Source organism: Ranitomeya variabilis, chromosome 3 (assembly GCF_051348905.1).
Source record: "Ranitomeya variabilis isolate aRanVar5 chromosome 3, aRanVar5.hap1, whole genome shotgun sequence".
Taxonomy (NCBI): Eukaryota; Metazoa; Chordata; class Amphibia; order Anura; family Dendrobatidae; genus Ranitomeya; species Ranitomeya variabilis.
Window position 1 is genome coordinate 2,644,802 of NC_135234.1, and position 20,023 is coordinate 2,664,824.

At 53.6% G+C, this 20,023-nt stretch overlaps 1 protein-coding gene across 2 annotated transcripts in view; it reads left to right on the forward strand.

The window, feature by feature from the left end:
* The window catches only part of TRAPPC10 (trafficking protein particle complex subunit 10), a 79,196-nt gene extending 73,466 nt beyond the window's left edge, over positions 1 to 5,730 (forward strand). For both annotated transcript variants that reach the window (XM_077293545.1, XM_077293546.1), the window contains exons 22-23: positions 3,106 to 3,297; positions 3,468 to 5,730. In XM_077293545.1, the coding sequence (XP_077149660.1) occupies positions 3,106 to 3,297; positions 3,468 to 3,706 (431 nt within the window). In that variant the 3' untranslated portion in view covers positions 3,707 to 5,730. The remainder of the gene's footprint in view (positions 1 to 3,105; positions 3,298 to 3,467) is intronic.
* The last annotated feature ends 14,293 nt before the right edge of the window (positions 5,731 to 20,023 follow it).

The following is a 20,023-nucleotide window of genomic DNA, read 5'->3' on the forward strand; positions in this document are numbered from 1 at the left end:
TCCGCTAACAGCCCGGATCCTTAACCACTTCACGACTTGCGACGTACTAGTACTGCGCATGTCGTGTCTCCCCCGCTTTGATGCGGCTCCGGCGGTGAGCCCACATTAAAGCCGCGACATGTCATGAACAGCTGATATGTGCCCGCAATAGTGGCGGGTGGAATTGTGATCCACCCGCCCCTATTAACTAGTTAAATGCCACTGTCAAACTCTTGACTCCAGCATTTAACTAGCGCTTCCGGCCAACGGGCCGTCACATGATCGGGGTCAGCGATGCATCGGCATGACAACCACAGGTCTCCTTGAGACCTCTATGGTTGTTGATGCCGGCCTGCTGTGAGCGCCACCCTGTGGTCGACGCTCATAGCAATGCAGGAAATCAGCCACATAGGAGCGATCTGAGCATCGCCTGTATGTTTGTAGCAGAGCCGATCGAGTTGTGCCAGCTTGTAGCCTCCCATGGAGGATATTGAAGCATGACAAAAGTAAAAAAAAAAAAAAAGTTTTAAAAAATATGAAAAACATACAAAAAAAATATATAAATAACCCCCCTTTCACCCCATCCAAAATAAAACAATAAAAATAAAATCAAACCTTACACGTATTTGGTATCGCCGTGTTCAGAATCGCCCGATCTATCAATAAAAAAAAAAAGCATTAACCTGATCGCTAAACAGCGTAGCGCGAAAAAAATTAAAAACGCCAGAATTACGTTTTTTTGGTCGCTGCAACATTGCATTAAAATGTAATAATGGGCGATCAAAAGAACGTATCTGCACAAAAGTGGTATTATTAACAACGTCAGCTCGGCACGCAAAAAATAAGCCCTCACCCGACCCCAGATCACGAAAAATGGAGACACTACGGGTATCAGAAAATGGGGCAAATTTTTTCTTTTTAGCAAAGTTTGGAATTTGTTTTACCACTTACCGGTAGATAAATAAGAACCTAGACATGTTTGGTGTCTATGAACTCATAATGACCTGGAGAATCACAATGGCAGGTCAGTTTTAGCATTTAGTGAACCTAGCAAAAAAGCCAAACAAAAAACAAGTGTGGGATTGCACTTTTTTTGCAATTTCACCGCACTTGGAATTTTTTTCCCATTTTCTAGTACAAAACATGGTAAAACCAACATGTTGTTCAAAAGTACAACTTGTCCTGCAAAAAATAAGCCCTCACATGGCCATATTGACGGAAAAATAAAAAAGTTATGGCTCTGGGAAGGAGGGGAGTGAAAAACGAAAACGCAAAAGAACTGGAAAAAAAAGGGCCGCGGCGTGAAGGGCTTAAACATTTACAGCACATCCTTCCCTGAACTGCTGGAGCCAGTTTATTATATATTGTCGGAGTTGGTCCATCTTATACCGACTCTGACTCCTCCATTTCCCTGACTTCCGGATCCACGACTCCCCAGCAGCGGTCACTACTGAGCATGTGCATAAAGTGCAGCACAGATTCATCTCCCCTAAGAGCCCGGAACCTTAAACATTTACAGCACATCCTTCCCTGAACTGCTGGAGCCAGTTTATTATATATTGTCGGAGTTGGTCCATCTTATACCGACTCTGACTCCTCCATTTCCCTGACTTCCGGATCAACGACTCCCCAGCAGCGGTCACTACTGAGCATGTGCATAAAGTGCAGCACAGATTCATCTCCCCTAAGAGCCCGGAACCTTAAACATTTACAGCACATCCTTCCCTGAACTGCTGGAGCCAGTTTATTATATATTGTCGGAGTTGGTCCATCTTATACTGACTCCGACTCCTCTATTTCCCTGACTTCCGGATCCACGACTCCCCAGCAGCGGTCACTACTGAGCATGTGCATAAAGTGCAGCACAGATTCATCTCCCCTAACAGCCCGGAACCTTAAACTGGCTCCAGCAGTACAGGGAAGGATGTGCTGTAACTGTTTAAGGTTCCGGGCTGTTAGGGGAGATGAATCTGTGCTGCACTTTATGCACATGCTCAGTAGTGACCGCTGCTGGGGAGTCGTGGATCCGGAAGTCAGGGAAATAGAGGAGTCGGAGTCAGTATAAGATGGACCAACTCTGACAATATATAATAAACTGGCTCCAGCAGTTCAGGGAAGGATGTGCTGTAACTGTTTATTATATATTGTCAGAGTTGGTCCGTCTTGTACCGACTCTACAGCCCTGGCTCTTTCTTTCCTTTTCTCCCGATCCCGGCCGTGCACCCAGGCCGCAGTGTCCGACCACATATGGGGCATTATCACATTCAGGATAAATTGGGGCTAAAACAACATTTTATCGAAAAAAAACATAATTTTTGTTTCACAGCCACATTTAAAATAAATTCTGTTTTAGCGCCTATGTAATCAACAAGCTGAACCCCCCCAGATGGATTACTTTACAGAATGGGGTCCCTTGTGGGGTGTCTGTTCCAGGCAGATTCCTACGTGTCTGCTCCCCGGCTGTGCGCCCCCAGTAGTGTCAGACCACATGTGGGGTATCGTCACTTTCAGGAGAAGTTTCCTGATACATTTTAGGGTCCATTTTCTCCTATTGTTTCTTGTGAAAATGAAACATTTGCGGCTCAATCAATCTTTTAGTGGAAGTAATGCCATTTTTCATATCTGGAATCCACTTTGCCTTAATTCCTGTGAAGCATCTGAAGGGTTAACACACTTCCTGACAGCAGTTTAGAATAATTTGGGGTGTGCGGTTTTTACAATGGTCTCACTTCTGAGGGTTTTCCAATGTCTCAGCCCCCAAAGTCCCTTGAAAACTGAACAGGTCCATATAAAACGGGGTTTGTAAATTTCCTTAAAAAAACAAAAATGCTGCTAAATTTTAACCTTCTAAGATCGTAACGAAATAAAAGGCCGATTGAAAACGAATGTAGAGCCGAGCGCTGGGATGTCGCCTGCTGGGCCGCGCCACTTTCTGCTGCACGAATAGGAGCAGGCAAACGTTACTGAAAGATTAGGAATTTTCACATTTCACATATTTTCACAAAGACTTAAATTTAGCGGAAGTAAAATTGTCAGGACACGGAGCTCCCGATCCCCGGGCTCTGCAGAAGCTCTGTGATACTGGGCTCTGTCCCTGAGGGGTTAATGCTGCACTGTCTCTTGCAGTGGTTGACGGTGGCAGTAACTGGGCGGTGTGTGGCAGGAGCTCCGGCGTAGTCCTGATGCCGGTGAAGCATGGAGCGTGCCATACGGTTCGGATGGAGGTGATGCCTCTCTTCGCTGGATACCTGCCCTACCCCGACGTGCAGCTGTTCCGGTACCTGCCCCATCACCCGCACTCGCAGCACGTGGATGCCGGTGAGTTGTCCATGGCCCCAGTCCTTTCTGTATCCTCTCCTCGAGTGCTGATGTGACCGCATTCCCTGATTGCAGCGCTGGAGCCTGAGACACGATGATGGCTCCTCGCCCTTGTCTTCTCCACTCTTGGTCGGTTCTCATTAATGGTCTGATCTTCTGTGTTTCTACAGACAGCTGGATGGAGAATGACGCTGTGTCTGTGGAGGACCCCTGTGAGGCCCCTAGTGGGCGATCTCCGTGCCCCTCACTATCTCCTGGCCCCCTGAGTAGCTCCGCAGAACAGAAAGGACTGCCAATGCCGCGTCTGCAGCCATTCCACGCCGGGCAAATCAGTAACAGCAGCACGGGGCGGCAAATCCTGGTTATACCAAGTATGGACGACCATGTGCTGGAGGTCAACGTCACATGACACAGCGCCCCCCACCGCGGCCGATAGCGTGTTATATATGTACAGCGGGGGGTGGCTTTCCATGATGCCTGGATGAATTGGAAGTTCTGGATGATCATAGTGCAATATTGCGTTACTCTGCAGCCAGGATGCCCGCAGGGCGCCATACATGATGCTGGGTGTCTATGGGGGTCGGTCCACACTAAGGTCGCGCTTGGCCCACTCTGGTTATTGCATGTTACATTTGCTGCATTTTCATCAGCAGTGACCTCTAGGACCTTGGTGTGGCTGGGGTCTTGGTGCAGAGGCTGGAGCTTAGCACGGATTCAGTACCAGTCGCCATCTATTTATCAGGATGGTGGCCCTGGCCCAATCCTTCACCTCGAGCCCTCATTCTATCTCATACTGTCCAGTGTCCGTCCAGTAGAGACTGGCCCACTCGTTGTGTGACTCCATGTTCTGAGAGACCTGATAATGGCACCCATGCTGAGGTGTCATTGTACCAGGACCCTTCACCTCTGGTCAGTGTGACGTCCATATTGTTATTAGTGTCATGGGCTGATGTGATGTTCTTGTCCATTGCTCTTGTTTCATCAACCTGCCCCGATCGTTGGTTGGTGAAAAGCCCATGTTTATATCTTATGGTGTCTCCTGCTGCTCCAGTCATTGCTCGGCCCAGGTCCATAGCACAGGTGGTGTCAGCCTACCCCGCTGTGATGTTTCTGTCCATTACCCATGTTATGTCGGCCTGCCTCGTTCATTGGCTAGTGGTAGGTCCATCACTGTAGCTCAGGTTGTATCTGCCCACTCCATACATTGACCAGTTCCATGGCCAGGGCTCCAGTTCCAGCGGGTTGCTCCAGTTATGGGCCAGGTCTATGGCTATAGATCATGTATGTTGCATTGGCCTGCTCCTGTCATTGGCTGGCTCCATGACCATAGCTCATGTTGCAGTGAGTTTCTCCAGTTATTGGCCCTGTCCGTGGCCTTAGCTCATGTTACAGTGAGTTACTCCAGTTATTGGCCCAGTCCTTGTCTGGGGCCCTGGCCATAGCTCGTGTTGCAGTGGGTTACTCCAGTTATTGGCCCAGTCCTTGTCTGGGGCCATGGCCATAGCTCATGTTGCAGTGAGTTACTCCAATTATTGGCCCAGTCCTTGTCTAGGGCCACGGCCATAGCTCATGCTGCGGTGAGTTACTCCAGTTATTGGCCCAGTCCGGGGCCATGGCCATAACTCGTGTTGCAGTGGGTTACTCCACTCATTGGCCCGGTCCGTGGCCATAGCTCATGTTACATTGGCCCACTCCAGTCCTTGTTTGGGGCCATGGCCATAGCTCATGCTGCAGTAGTTGCTCCAATCATTGGCTGGGTCCATGGCTTGTGTTGCATTGGCCCACTCCAGTCCTTGGCCGGGGCCATAGCTCGTGTTGCAGTGAATTACTCCAGTTATTGGCACAGGCCGGGGCCCTGGCCATAGCTCGTGTTGCATTGGTTACTCCACTCATTGGCCCGGTCTGTGGCCATAGCTCATGTTACATTGGCCCACTCCAGTCCTTGGCCGGGGCCATAGGTCGTGTTGCAGTGAGTTACTCCAGTTATTGGCCTAGTCCGGGGCCCTGGCCATAGCTCGTGTTGCAGTGGGTTACTCCAGTTATTGGCCCGGTCTGTGGCCATAGCTCATGTTACATTGGCCCACTCCAGTCTTGGCTGGTACCGGGTTGACCTTCTATGCTCCGGCCTCTGCACTACACACTACGCTCCCTTTCCCAGGATCTTCCTTGCTGCTATAAGAGAAGTCTTCTGGTCCCAGCCTATAATAAGCTCGGTGGGATGGAGCGTTATAAAGCGCCTCCACCAGTCAGTGGTCAGTACAGCACTTCATTCCTCGTGCCTGCTGGGCCATCGTGGTGGGGGTTTGTCTTGTACACGTTGCTGTATTACGGGATTTTAAGGTAACAGCGTTATTTATTTTTGGTATAGTATACCTCTACAATAAGGTGGAAGCTTGTATTGAGAGTAACCAGAAATACATGTGTTTTACCACCGCGCCTTGTGGTCATTGCTGCTGGGGTCCACAGCTCGTGGCCGCACGTATGCGCACACTGTAGTCTGCCCGCTCAGTGTAGAGGGGAAGTTTGCATCTGTAGGGTTCAGTAGATGCGAGGAGCGTCCTCTCGTCACCCATCTTAGTGGTGGAGGCCAAGGAAGCGATCCCACACAGACGCCTGGAGAGACCTCAATGGGACAGAAAGAGTGAATCGGTGTTTCCAGTGCATCTGCTATTCTTAATCCATCCTATGGCCTTGTTAACCCTCACAGTAAATAATCAGAGGGTCAGAATTTACATTTTTGGGTTACAGCACTTTCCTTAAAAAAAAAAAAAGTGATAAAGATGTTGTACGTGTCCAAAATAGCATGACTACACACTGCGATCCGGTGTGCCAAGAAGTGGCAAATTTACATTAGTAATAGCATGCGAAGGCCCATATGCTCTACCCCGGGGGCAGTGGGGAAGGATGGTCTACACTGGGGCCAGATGCTCTACACCGGGGGCAGTGGGGAAGGATGGTCTACACTGGGGGCAGTGGGGCCAGATGCTCTACACCGGGGGCAGTGGGGCCGGATGCTCTACACCGGGGGCAGTGGGGAAGGATGCTCTACACCGGGGGCAGTGGGGAAGGATGCTCTACACCGGGGGCAGTGGGCAAGGATGTTCTAGTTTGGGGGCAGTGGGCAAGGATGCTCTAGTCTGGGGGCAGTGGGGAAGGATGGTCTACACCGGGGGCAGTGGGGCCAGATGCTCTACACCGGGGGCAGTGGGGAAGGATGGTCTACACCGGGGGCAGTGGGGCCAGATGCTCTACACCGGGGGCAGTGGGGAAGGATGGTCTACACCGGGGGCAGTGGGGAAGGATGCTCTACACCGGGGGCAGTGGGGAAGGATGCTCTACACCGGGGGCAGTGGGGAAGGATGCTCTACACCGGGGGCAGTGGGGAAGGATGCTCTACACCGGGGGCAGTGGGGAAGGATGCTCTACACCGGGGGCAGTGGGGAAGGATGCTCTACACCGGGGGCAGTGGGGAAGGATGCTCTACACCGGGGGCAGTGGGGAAGGATGCTCTACACCGGGGGCAGTGGGGAAGGATGCTCTACACCAGGGGCAGTTGGCAAGGAGGCTCTAGTCTGGGGGCAGTGGGCAAGGATGCTCTAGTCTGGGGGCAGTGGGGCCAGATGCTCTAAACCGGGGGCAGTGGGGAAGGATGCTCTACACCGGGGGCAGTGGGGAAGGATGCTCTACACCGGGGGCAGTGGGGAAGGATGCTCTACACCGGGGGCAGTGGGGAAGGAGGCTCTACACCGGGGGCAGTGGGGAAGGAGGCTCTACACCAGGGGCAGTTGGCAAGGAGGCTCTAGTCTGGGGGCAGTGGGCAAGGATGCTCTAGTCTGGGGGCAGTGGGGAAGGATGCTCTACAGCGGGGAAGGATGGTCTACACTGGGGGCAGTGGGGCCAGATGCTCTAAACCGGGGGCAGTGGGGAAGGATGCTCTACACCGGGGGCAGTGGGGAAGGATGCTCTACACCGGGGGCAGTGGGGAAGGATGCTCTACACCGGGGGCAGTGGGGAAGGATGCTCTACACTGGGGGCAGTGGGCAAGGATGCTCTAGTCTGAGGGCAGTGGGGAAGGATGCTCTACACCGGGGGCAGTAGGGAAGGATGCTCTACACCGGGGGCAGTGGGGAAGGATGCTCTACACCGGGGGCAGTGGGGAAGGATGCTCTACACCGGGGGCAGTTGGCAAGGAGGCTCTAGTCTGGGGGCAGTGGGCAAGGATGCTCTAGTCTGGGGGCAGTGGGGAAGGATGCTCTACAGCGGGGGCAGTGGGGAAGGATGGTCTACACCGGGGGCAGTGGGGCCAGATGCTCTAAACCGGGGGCAGTGGGGAAGGATGCTCTACACCGGGGGCAGTGGGGAAGGATGCTCTACACCGGGGGCAGTGGGGAAGGATGCTCTACACCGGGGGCAGTTGGCAAGGAGGCTCTAGTCTGGGGGCAGTGGGCAAGGATGCTCTAGTCTGGGGGCAGTGGGGAAGGATGCTCTACAGCGGGGGCAGTGGGGAAGGATGGTCTACACCGGGGGCAGTGGGGCCAGATGCTCTACACCGGGGGCAGTGGGGAAGGATGCTCTACACCGGGGGCAGTGGGGAAGGATGCTCTACACCGGGGGCAGTGGGGAAGGATGCTCTACACCGGGGGCAGTGGGGAAGGATGCTCTACACCGGGGCCAGATGCTCTACACCGGGGGCAGTGGGGAAGGATGGTCTACACTGGGGGCAGTGGGGCCAGATGCTCTAAACCGGGGGCAGTGGGGCCAGATGCTCTAAACCAGGGGCAGTGGGGAAGGATGCTCTACACCGGGGGCAGTGGGGAAGGATGCTCTACACCGGGGGCAGTGGGGAAGGATGCTCTAGTCTGGGGGCAGTGGGGAAGGATGCTCTACACCGGGGGCAGTGGGGAAGGATGCTCTACACCGGGGGCAGTGGGGAAGGATGCTCTAGTCTGGGGGCAGTGGGGAAGGATGCTCTACACTGGGGAAGGATGCTCCACATCGGGAGCATTGGGGAAGGATGCTCTACACCGAGGTCAATGGGAAAAGATGCTCTACACTGGGGTCAATGGGGAAAGATGCTCTACACCGGGGCAATGTAGAAAGATGCTCTACATCAGGGCAGTGGGGAATTTATGCTCTACAATGGGGCCTGATGCTTTACATCGGGGGCAATGGGGAAGGATTCTCTACATCAGGAGTAGTGGGGAAGGATGCTCTACACTGGGGGCAGTGTGGAAGGATGCTCTACACTGGGGGCAGTGGGGAAGGATGCTCTACCACGGTAGCAGTGGGGCCGGATGCTTTACATCTGGGGCAATGGGGAAGGATGCTCTACACTGGGGGGGGCAATGGGGAAGGTTGCTGTACAATAGGGTCAATGGGGTTAATGCTCTACACCGAGGACAATGGGGTTAATGGTCTACACTGGGGTCAATGGGGCCGCAGGCAGGGCCGGCGTCGGCACCCGGTGTACCCGGGCAAGTGCTGGGGCCCACTCACGCTGTCTGGGATACTGCGCACACACTGCTCAGCACGGCCGATGTCAGGGTATTTCTGCCCTGACTGGCGTATGGGGCCCGATGAACAGAGGGGACCGCCATCGGGCCCCGTCTCTTCAGGTCACATCCTGACCTCATGGACCCGCCATCAACTTCTCCCTCCTCACTGTTCCCCTCAGCGGAGGAGCGCACTCAGCGCAGGGAATGAGAGCATGGGGTGGCAGGGGAGCGGGGAAGGAACAGCCCCCGGGAGAGAGGAGAGCTGGGCAGGGAACCGGTGGCTGTGTCTGCACCTAGCTCCGGGACGTTCCTCATCCAACAGTGGCCAGTCTGTGGGGGACGTTCCTCATCCAACAGTGGCCAGTCTGTGGGGGACGTTCCTCATCCAACAGTGGCCAGTCTGTGGGGGACGTTCCTCATCCAACAGTGGCCAGTCTGTGGATGCCCAGCCGTGCACTATGGCGGCGGCTGCAAAGGAAGCAGCAACACCTCCAGCCCCGGCGAGGAGGAGAGGATGAGGCGCATCTTCCAGGCCTGTGATGGCGACGGCTATATCAGCAGGTATGGGGGGGCGCCACTCTCCACCTTACTCCTGAATAGTTGGCTGTAGGGGCCGGCCTGAGAGCCCTTGTGCCCAGTGCTGATGCCAGCCTCCGGGTCCTGGGGGCACAGGGGCTCCGCTCCTTCTGCCCTGGTACAGCACATGTCCCCCCTGTGCTGCCCACCTTTCCTGGGCACAGCAGGGGGAATCTGCTGGCAGGGTCCGTCCTTAGGGCGCTGCTCCCATTGCCCTGAGGAGTTATTTCTAGCAATCCCTGACATTTGTACCCGTGTACTTAGCACAGTTTATGACGGTCAGCACTGGCGCATGAGACATCCCGGGATTTATGGGAGATCTGACACAGTTTACCTACGACCATGTTCACACTGAGGTGAGTGCACTGGAATCTGACGCCAAACAATCTGTGGCTGCCCCTGTGGTGCTCGCAGTGGGGTCTGCGTGTGGACTATCCCATCGTGTCCAGCCACCCACTGCGGTGTCCAGGCGCCCACTGCGGTGTCCAGCCGCCCACTGCGGTGTCCAGCCGCCCACTGCGGTGTCCAGGCGCCCACTGCGGTGTCCAGGCGCCCACTGCGGTGTCCAGGCGCCCACTGCGGTGTCCAGGCGCCCACTGCGGTGTCCAGCCGCCGGTGTCCAGGCGCCCACTGCGGTGTCCAGGCGCCCACTGCGGTGTCCAGGCGCCCACTGCGGTGTCCAGCTGCATTGGTCAATAGGACGGGACGACCAGCTGCGCAGATTCCCCACTGCAGATTATGGGGCGATTTGTGGGCACTTCACATGGACATCTGCTCTGTGCAGACTGCCTCTAAGGTCGCCTCACACTCCGGGGTTTCTTCTCAGTTTTGCAGTAGAACATCTAAAAATAAACCCACCAGCTTTAGAGTTTGTGTAGTAAAACAAACCCCTCTGTGTGAACGTGTCCTACAAGAGGAAACTCTTCAGAAGTCATCACTTTTCTCCTTTATATCAGCGGTTTCTGGACTTTACCTGAGCTCTTTTTCAACACTTTATTCTTGCTGGACTTTTTTCTTTGAGGGGGGGGGGGGGGCGTCTTACTGACATTTGATGGACTTAAAAAAAAAAATCTTAACGAATAAGAGAACAGTGGCTTTTTTTTTTATAGCCGTCGCTCAAAGCGCTGTGTTCTACATTACGAGCATAGTGCCCATGCCGGCTGTGCTTCTATATACCGTGGCGCGGGATTACGAGCCGCAGCATGCTGGTTATCTGCAGCGGAGACGCCGGTCTGCATCGTCTCACCCACAGCCATTCATGTGATGCAGTAAATCCGCATGGTTCACCGGACACAGACGGATTTACCTGCATGATTAGAACACAGCGAAAATACTCTGTGTCCAAAACATTGCTATATCCTGATCGTGGGGACATAGCCTAACCTGTGGACTAACCCCATATCTGCCTACTAATAGCGTTTGGCACATGACAAGTTCCCTCTATTGAGTGTATCTGTGCATCATGAATCGTGGTATGTGGTAAAGGGGGCCCCTCAAAAACCTGGAGCCGGCCCTGGCCGGAGGTTCTACACCAGGGGCAATGGGGCTGGAGGTTGTACACCAGGGGCAATAGGGCTGGATGCTTCACACTGGGGGGAGAGGCAATGGGGACGGATGCTCTACACTGAGGGCAATAGGCTCAGATGCTCTACATCAGGGGCAATCGGGCCGGAGGTTGTACACCAGGGGCAATGGGGCTGGATGCTTCACACTGGGGGGAGAGGCAATGGGGACGGATGCTCTACACTGAGGGCAATAGGCTCAGATGCTCTACATCAGGGGCAATCGGGCCGGAGGTTCTACACCAGGGGCAATGGGGCTGGATGCTTCACACTGGGGGGAGAGGTAATGGGGACGGATGCTCTACACTGAGGGCAATAGGCTCAGATGCTCTACATCAGGGGCAATCGGGCCGGAGGTTCTACACCAGGGGCAATGGGGCTGGATGCTTCACACTGGGGGGAGAGGCAATGGGGACGGATGCTCTACACTGAGGGCAATAGGCTCAGATGCTCTACATCAGGGGCAATCGGGCCGGAGGTTCTACACCAGGGGCAATGGGGCTGGATGCTTCACACTGGGGGGAGAGGCAATGGGGACGGATGCTCTACACTGAGGGCAATAGGCTCAGATGCTCTACATCAGGGGCAATCGGGCCGGAGGTTCTACACCAGGGGCAATGGGGCTGGATGCTTCACACTGGGGGGAGAGGCAATGGGGACGTATGCTCTACACTGAGGGCAATAGGCTCAGATGCTCTACATCAGGGGCAATCTGGCTGGAGGTTCTACACCAGGGGCAATGGGGCTGGATGCTTCACACTGGGGGGAGAGGCAATGGGGACGGATGCTCTACACTGAGGGCAATAGGCTCAGATGCTCTACATCAGGGGCAATCGGGCCGGAGGTTCTACACCAGGGGCAATGGGGCTGGATGCTTCACACTGGGGGGAGAGGCAATGGGGATGGATGCTCTACACTGAGGGCAATAGGCTCAGATGCTCTACATCAGGGGCAATCGGGCCGGAGGTTCTACACCAGGGGCAATGGGGCTGGATGCTTCACACTGGGGGGAGAGGCAATGGGGACGGATGCTCTACACTGAGGGCAATAGGCTCAGATGCTCTACATCAGGGGCAATCGGGCCGGAGGTTCTACACCAGGGGCAATGGGGCTGGATGCTTCACACTGGGGGGAGAGGCAATGGGGACGTATGCTCTACACTGAGGGCAATAGGCTCAGATGCTCTACATCAGGGGCAATCTGGCTGGAGGTTCTACACCAGGGGCAATGGGGCTGGATGCTTCACACTGGGGGGAGAGGCAATGGGGATGGATGTTCTACAGTTTTGCAGTAGAACATCTAAAAATAAACCCACCAGCTTTAGAGTTTGTGTAGTAAAACAAACCCCTCTGTGTGAACGTGTCCTACAAGAGGAAACTCTTCAGAAGTCATCACTTTTCTCCTTTATATCAGCGGTTTCTGGACTTTACCTGAGCTCTTTTTCAACACTTTATTCTTGCTGGACTTTTTTCTTTGAGGGGGGGGGGGGGGGGGCGTCTTACTGACATTTGATGGACTTAAAAAAAAAAATCTTAACGAATAAGAGAACAGTGGCTTTTTTTTTTATAGCCGTCGCTCAAAGCGCTGTGTTCTACATTACGAGCATAGTGCCCATGCCGGCTGTGCTTCTATATACCGTGGCGCGGGATTACGAGCCGCAGCATGCTGGTTATCTGCAGCGGAGACGCCGGTCTGCATCGTCTCACCCACAGCCATTCATGTGATGCAGTAAATCCGCATGGTTCACCGGACACAGACGGATTTACCTGCATGATTAGAACACAGCGAAAATACTCTGTGTCCAAAACATTGCTATATCCTGATCGTGGGGACATAGCCTAACCTGTGGACTAACCCCATATCTGCCTACTAATAGCGTTTGGCACATGACAAGTTCCCTCTATTGAGTGTATCTGTGCATCATGAATCGTGGTATGTGGTAAAGGGGGCCCCTCAAAAACCTGGAGCCGGCCCTGGCCGGAGGTTCTACACCAGGGGCAATGGGGCTGGAGGTTGTACACCAGGGGCAATAGGGCTGGATGCTTCACACTGGGGGGAGAGGCAATGGGGACGGATGCTCTACACTGAGGGCAATAGGCTCAGATGCTCTACATCAGGGGCAATCGGGCCGGAGGTTGTACACCAGGGGCAATGGGGCTGGATGCTTCACACTGGGGGGAGAGGCAATGGGGACGGATGCTCTACACTGAGGGCAATAGGCTCAGATGCTCTACATCAGGGGCAATCGGGCCGGAGGTTCTACACCAGGGGCAATGGGGCTGGATGCTTCACACTGGGGGGAGAGGTAATGGGGACGGATGCTCTACACTGAGGGCAATAGGCTCAGATGCTCTACATCAGGGGCAATCGGGCCGGAGGTTCTACACCAGGGGCAATGGGGCTGGATGCTTCACACTGGGGGGAGAGGCAATGGGGACGGATGCTCTACACTGAGGGCAATAGGCTCAGATGCTCTACATCAGGGGCAATCGGGCCGGAGGTTCTACACCAGGGGCAATGGGGCTGGATGCTTCACACTGGGGGGAGAGGCAATGGGGACGGATGCTCTACACTGAGGGCAATAGGCTCAGATGCTCTACATCAGGGGCAATCGGGCCGGAGGTTCTACACCAGGGGCAATGGGGCTGGATGCTTCACACTGGGGGGAGAGGCAATGGGGACGTATGCTCTACACTGAGGGCAATAGGCTCAGATGCTCTACATCAGGGGCAATCTGGCTGGAGGTTCTACACCAGGGGCAATGGGGCTGGATGCTTCACACTGGGGGGAGAGGCAATGGGGACGGATGCTCTACACTGAGGGCAATAGGCTCAGATGCTCTACATCAGGGGCAATCGGGCCGGAGGTTCTACACCAGGGGCAATGGGGCTGGATGCTTCACACTGGGGGGAGAGGCAATGGGGATGGATGCTCTACACTGAGGGCAATAGGCTCAGATGCTCTACATCAGGGGCAATCGGGCCGGAGGTTCTACACCAGGGGCAATGGGGCTGGATGCTTCACACTGGGGGGAGAGGCAATGGGGACGGATGCTCTACACTGAGGGCAATAGGCTCAGATGCTCTACATCAGGGGCAATCGGGCCGGAGGTTCTACACCAGGGGCAATGGGGCTGGATGCTTCACACTGGGGGGAGAGGCAATGGGGACGTATGCTCTACACTGAGGGCAATAGGCTCAGATGCTCTACATCAGGGGCAATCTGGCTGGAGGTTCTACACCAGGGGCAATGGGGCTGGATGCTTCACACTGGGGGGAGAGGCAATGGGGATGGATGCTCTACACTGAGGGCAATAGGCTCAGATGCTCTACATCAGGGGCAATCGGGCCGGAGGTTCTACACCAGGGGCAATGGGGCTGGATGCTTCACACTGGGGGGAGAGGCAATGGGGACGTATGCTCTACACTGAGGGCAATAGGCTCAGATGCTCTACATCAGGGGCAATCGGGCTGGAGGTTCTACACCAGGGGCAATGGGGCTGGATGCTTCACACTGGGGGGAGAGGCAATGGGGATGGATGCTCTACACTGAGGGCAATAGGCTCAGATGCTCTACATCAGGGGCAATCGGGCCAGAGGTTCTACACCAGGGGCAATGGGGCTGGATGCTTCACACTGGGGGGAGAGGCAATGGGGACGGATGCTCTACTCTGAGGGCAATAGGCTCAGATGCTCTACATCAGGGGCAATCAGGCTGGATGTTCTACACATGGGGCTTGATGCTTCACACTGGGAGATAGGGCAATGGGCTCAGATGTTCTATACGGGGGGGGGGGGCAGTGATGCCAGATACTCTACACGGAGAGCGGTAATTGGCCCAGATATTCTCTACTGGGGGCAATGAGACCAGATCCACTGTAGGCGAGGGTGCAATGGGCCCAGATGAGCTACATCCAGGGTGAGGGGCAAGGGAGCTAGATGTTATACACCAGGGGGCAACGGTGCCAGATGTTCTACATCGAGGGGGGAGGGCTCTGGCAATGGGGCTAAATGAAAATCAGGAACGTAATGATGAAGAGGCGAGTCCTAATACTCCTCTCCATAAAGTGATGTCCATCAGTCCGCTCATCTACTATCACTGGCACAGAAGACACGGGACGGTGTTTGGAGCATCATAAATAGCTCTCAGATGTTCTCCGCAGCAGGGTGCAGACATTCCCCATATCTTGTGCTTGTGTTAGGAAATTGAGCACTCGGGCCCCTAAAGGTAGAGCTGGATGATCTTGGATTCACGCCTGGAGTTTGGCTCGCCGCCTCTTTACCACAGCAGAGTTGAAAAGTGTAGAATATTTTTTGGTTATATTGGAAGTGAGGTATTTCTTGATTTAATGGTCTCCTCATCGCCAACCTCGTCTCATGAAGAAGCTGCAGACACTTGCAGAGTTGCCTCTTCACCCTTCAGTATCTGGGTAGCTGCTACTATTGTGTGTCTGCAGGTGGTTTCATATCCAGAGGTAGATCAGTGTTTCCCAACAGATGGTGTCTTCAGGACTTCCTAGTATTGTAGGTGATGGATGGATCTCACCTGTGCAGAACAAGAGCCCATTTACACTGGCCGATAATCGTTCCTGCTCTGTGTAATCCACACGTGACTGCATCAGTAAAGTCTTGTCAAAGCCAAATACTAGGAAGAATCAACCACAAACCAAAAAGCTAAAAAAAATGCACCATCAAAAACCACCCCACATACCGTGGAAACGGCACCGGAGGAAGCCTTGGAAACAACCTGTTGGGGCCGTGAGGACTGGAGTCGGAAACGCTCTAGGTCCTTGCTGGTTTGCCATGTTGGGCAGCACTAGGCTCGTCGTCTGCGGTGAAGGACCGTACATTGCACTTCTGGAGCTCCAGCTTGGACTGTTCAGCGGGCTCCACCCTGGAAACTCTCGGTCCACTTCATGTTATAGTAATATTAGCTAAATTGACATTTGAGGATCCCATCCCCTGAAGAATAAGGGCTACGCAGGAGTCGCTTCCACTCCACCTTGGTCCACACAAAACCACATTCACCGCCTGGGCTCCAGGTGCCGATCCCCACAGCAGATACCACCGTCATCCTCTAATCGGTCATCCTCTAATCGATTCTTGGATCAGCACTTTGGTTTTATTCACCCCAATGCGACAACTCTCACATCACAAAGGTGATTACCTGTCTGCGTCACTTCTTGTAGGAAGCCGCCATCTTAGCACTTTTTTGCCAAATAGAAAAGAAAAACCACAAGGAGAACAGGATAATCTTGCAACCATGTCTGGAAAATAGCATCTCCTCTGGGGTTGTCCTTGTAGACTGGTGTGTTCTTTGCAGGGATTTTAGCAGCCCTTAAGTGCTGGGTGTAATCCACATCCGCCCCAATCTGTGATATGGAGGTGACTGTAGGGGATCGCTCCTACCTTTCGCAATAAACTGAGTGCACCTCAAGAACAGCCCTCACATCCAGATTAAATTCTTTGCAGTCACAACTCACCATTTTGTAATGCCAGTGAGATGCCTACACTGGGGGCCACCAGTAGCCACACGCCCAGCGCTCCCACTCAGTATAGAGTGGGTCAGCTTCTAGCCCCCGACACTCGCAGGGTAACAGCCAGGCTATACTTTCCCTCTCAGTCCATATCTGCATGTAGAGCAGCAAGGAACAAGCTTATTCATGTTAATCTGTAATATACAGATGTGCAGGGAATAAAAAAAATACAAAATTGGTGACATAAAGCGAACAGACACAAAGACAAAACAGTACAAAACCAAAGGGGATAGAGACCTCTTAGGCTTTAGATTGGTGGGAAATCCTACGGAGAAGAACCGCTGAAATTCACAAATCTATATAGTAGGATTCACATAAATCAAAACAAGGAGAGAAGGTGGTGGTACTACATCATGTATAGTGAGGTGATACTACCTGTGCCTATATTCTTTACAGGACGAGACATGGAGATGGTACTACCTGTGCCTACATCCTTTACAGGACAAGACATGGAGGCAGTACTACCTGTGCCTACATCCTTTACAGGACGAGACATGGAGGCAGTTACTACCTGTGCCTACATCCTTTACAGGACAAGACATGGAGGCGGTACTACCTGTGCCTACATCCTTTACAGGACAAGACATGGAGATGGTACTACCTGTGCCTACATCCTTTACAGGACGAGACATGGAGGCGGTACTACCTGTGCCTACATCATGTATAGTGAGGTGGTACTACCTGTGCCTATATTCTTTACAGCAGATGTCCCCAACCTTTTTTGCACCAGGGACCGGCTTTAAGCAAGACCAGTTTTCCATGGCCCGATGGGGGTGGGGCAGGGGCGGGGCTTTGGTCATATGGGGTGGGGTTAGTGCATACTTATATAATTATGACATAATGAGAATGTGGTCACTCACCCGCGCCGTCGCACAGCGACATGTCTCTATGGTCACTCGCCCGCGCCGTCACACAGCAACATGTCTCTATGGTCACTCGCCCGCGCCATCACACAGCGACGTGTCACTTGTCCCAATAATGACGGCCTGGCTTCTTCTGAAGTGACTTTTCCAGCCTGCTGTGCACTGTGCCCACTGCTCCAGTGATAGAGGAGGCCACAATGGTCCAGTCCACACACACAGCACAGTTGTGGCCCCCGCTCAGGCCACTGTGGGAGAGTCCAGCATCCTATGCTCCCCGCCTGCTGTGTACCCCAGCTCCCCACACATGGACCCTGCACAGCCACCGGTAATACCGGTCCCGGCCGCCCGCCTGTCAGCAGCAGGCTGTCCCTGTCCTCCCCTCTTCCTGGCTGCGGGGCCTCTTCCCTTCATTCAGAGGGGCCCAGCCCGCTGTTCCCGCACAGGCCGGATATGAGACTCACCCATGGTGACTCCGGTGCTGGACCCTCCACCTGGCTAGCTGCGCGTCTCTGTGCTCTCAGTACTGACACAGCCCCGCGACGTCGCCGTACGCGCTACGTCTACAGACTGCGCGACTTCAGCCCACACGGTGACGTCACGGAATGGGAGGAGCTGCGGCTGTGGAATCCGCCCGCCCTGCGTGACGTGGATGTCCTGTGTGCTGACGGTTGTGGCTAAATCCAAGTCGGCTAAAGTAGCTGTCAGCAGCGCCGCGGACCGGCTGAAAAACCCCAACGGCCCGGTCCTGGTCCGCGGACTGGCGGTTGGGGACCTCTGCTTTACAGGACGAGACATGGAGGCGGTACTACCTGTGCCTACATCCTTTACAGGACGAGACATGGAGGCAGTTACTACCTGTGCCTACATTTTTTCCAGGACAAGACATGGAGGCGGTTCTACCTGTGCCTACATCATGTATAGTGATGTGATACTACCTGTGCCTACTTCCTTTACAGGACGAGACATGGAGGTGGTACTACCTGTGCCTACATCCTTTACAGGACGAGACATGGAGGCAGTACTACCTGTGCCTACATCATGTATAGTGATGTGATACTACCTGTGCCTACTTCCTTTACAGGACGAGACATGGAGTCGGTACTACCTGTGCCTACATCCTTTGCAGGACGAGACATGGAGGCGATACTACTTGTTCTACATCATGTATAGTGAGGTGATACCTGTGCCTACATCCTTTACAGGACGAGACATGGAGGCAGTACTACCTGTGCCTACATCATGTATAGTGATGTGATACTACCTGTGCCTACTTCCTTTACAGGACAAGACATGGAGGTGGTACTGCCTGTGCCTACATCCTTTACAGGACGAGACATGGAGACAGTACTACCTGTGCCTACATCCTTTACAGGACGAGACATGGAGTCGGTACTACCTGTGCCTACATCCTTTACAGGATGAGACATGGCGGCGATACTACCTGTTCTACATCATGTATAGTGAGGGGATACCTGTGCCTACATCCTTTACAGGACGAGACATGGAGGCGGTACTACCTGTGCCTACTTCCTTTACAGGATAAGACATGGAGGTGGTACTGCCTGTGCCTACATCCTTTTCAAGACGAGACATGGAGGTGGTACTACCTGTGCCTACATCCTTTACAGGGCAAGACATGGAGGCGGTACTACCTGTGCCTACATCCTTTACAGGACGAGACATGGAGGTGGTACTACCTGTGCCTACATCCTTTATAGGACGAGACATGGAGGCAGTACTACCTGTGCCTACATCATGTATAGTGATGTGATACTACCTGTGCCTACTTTCTTTACAGGACGAGACATGGAGGTGGTACTACCTGTGCCTACATCCTTTACAGGACGAGACATGGAGGCAGTACTACCTGTGCCTACATCATGTATAGTGATGTGATACTACCTGTGCCTACTTCCTTTACAGGACAAGACATGGAGGTGGTACTACCTGTGCCTACATCCTTTACAGGACGAGACATGGAGGCGGTACTACCTGTGCCTACTTCCTTTACAGGATAAGACATGGAGGTGGTACTGCCTGTGCCTACATCCTTTTCAAGACGAGACATGGAGGTGGTACTACCTGTGCCTACATCCTTTACAGGGCAAGACATGGAGGCGGTACTACCTGTGCCTACTTCCTTTACAGGACGAGACATGGAGGTGGTACTACCTGTGCCTACATCCTTTATAGGACGAGACATGGAGGCAGTACTACCTGTGCCTACATCATGTATAGTGATGTGATACTACCTGTGCCTACTTTCTTTACAGGACGAGACATGGAGGTGGTACTACCTGTGCCTACATCCTTTACAGGACGAGACATGGAGGCAGTACTACCTGTGCCTACATCATGTATAGTGATGTGATACTACCTGTGCCTACTTCCTTTACAGGACGAGACATGGAGGTGGTACTACCTGTGCCTACATCCTTTACAGGACGAGACATGGAGGCAGTACTACCTGTGCCTACATCATGTATAGTGATGTGATACTACCTGTGCCTACTTCCTTTACAGGACGAGACATGGAGTCGGTACTACCTGTGCCTACATCCTTTGCAGGACGAGACATGGAGGCGATACTACTTGTTCTACATCATGTATAGTGAGGTGATACCTGTGCCTACATCCTTTACAGGACGAGACATGGAAGCAGTACTACCTGTGCCTACATCCTTTACAGGATGA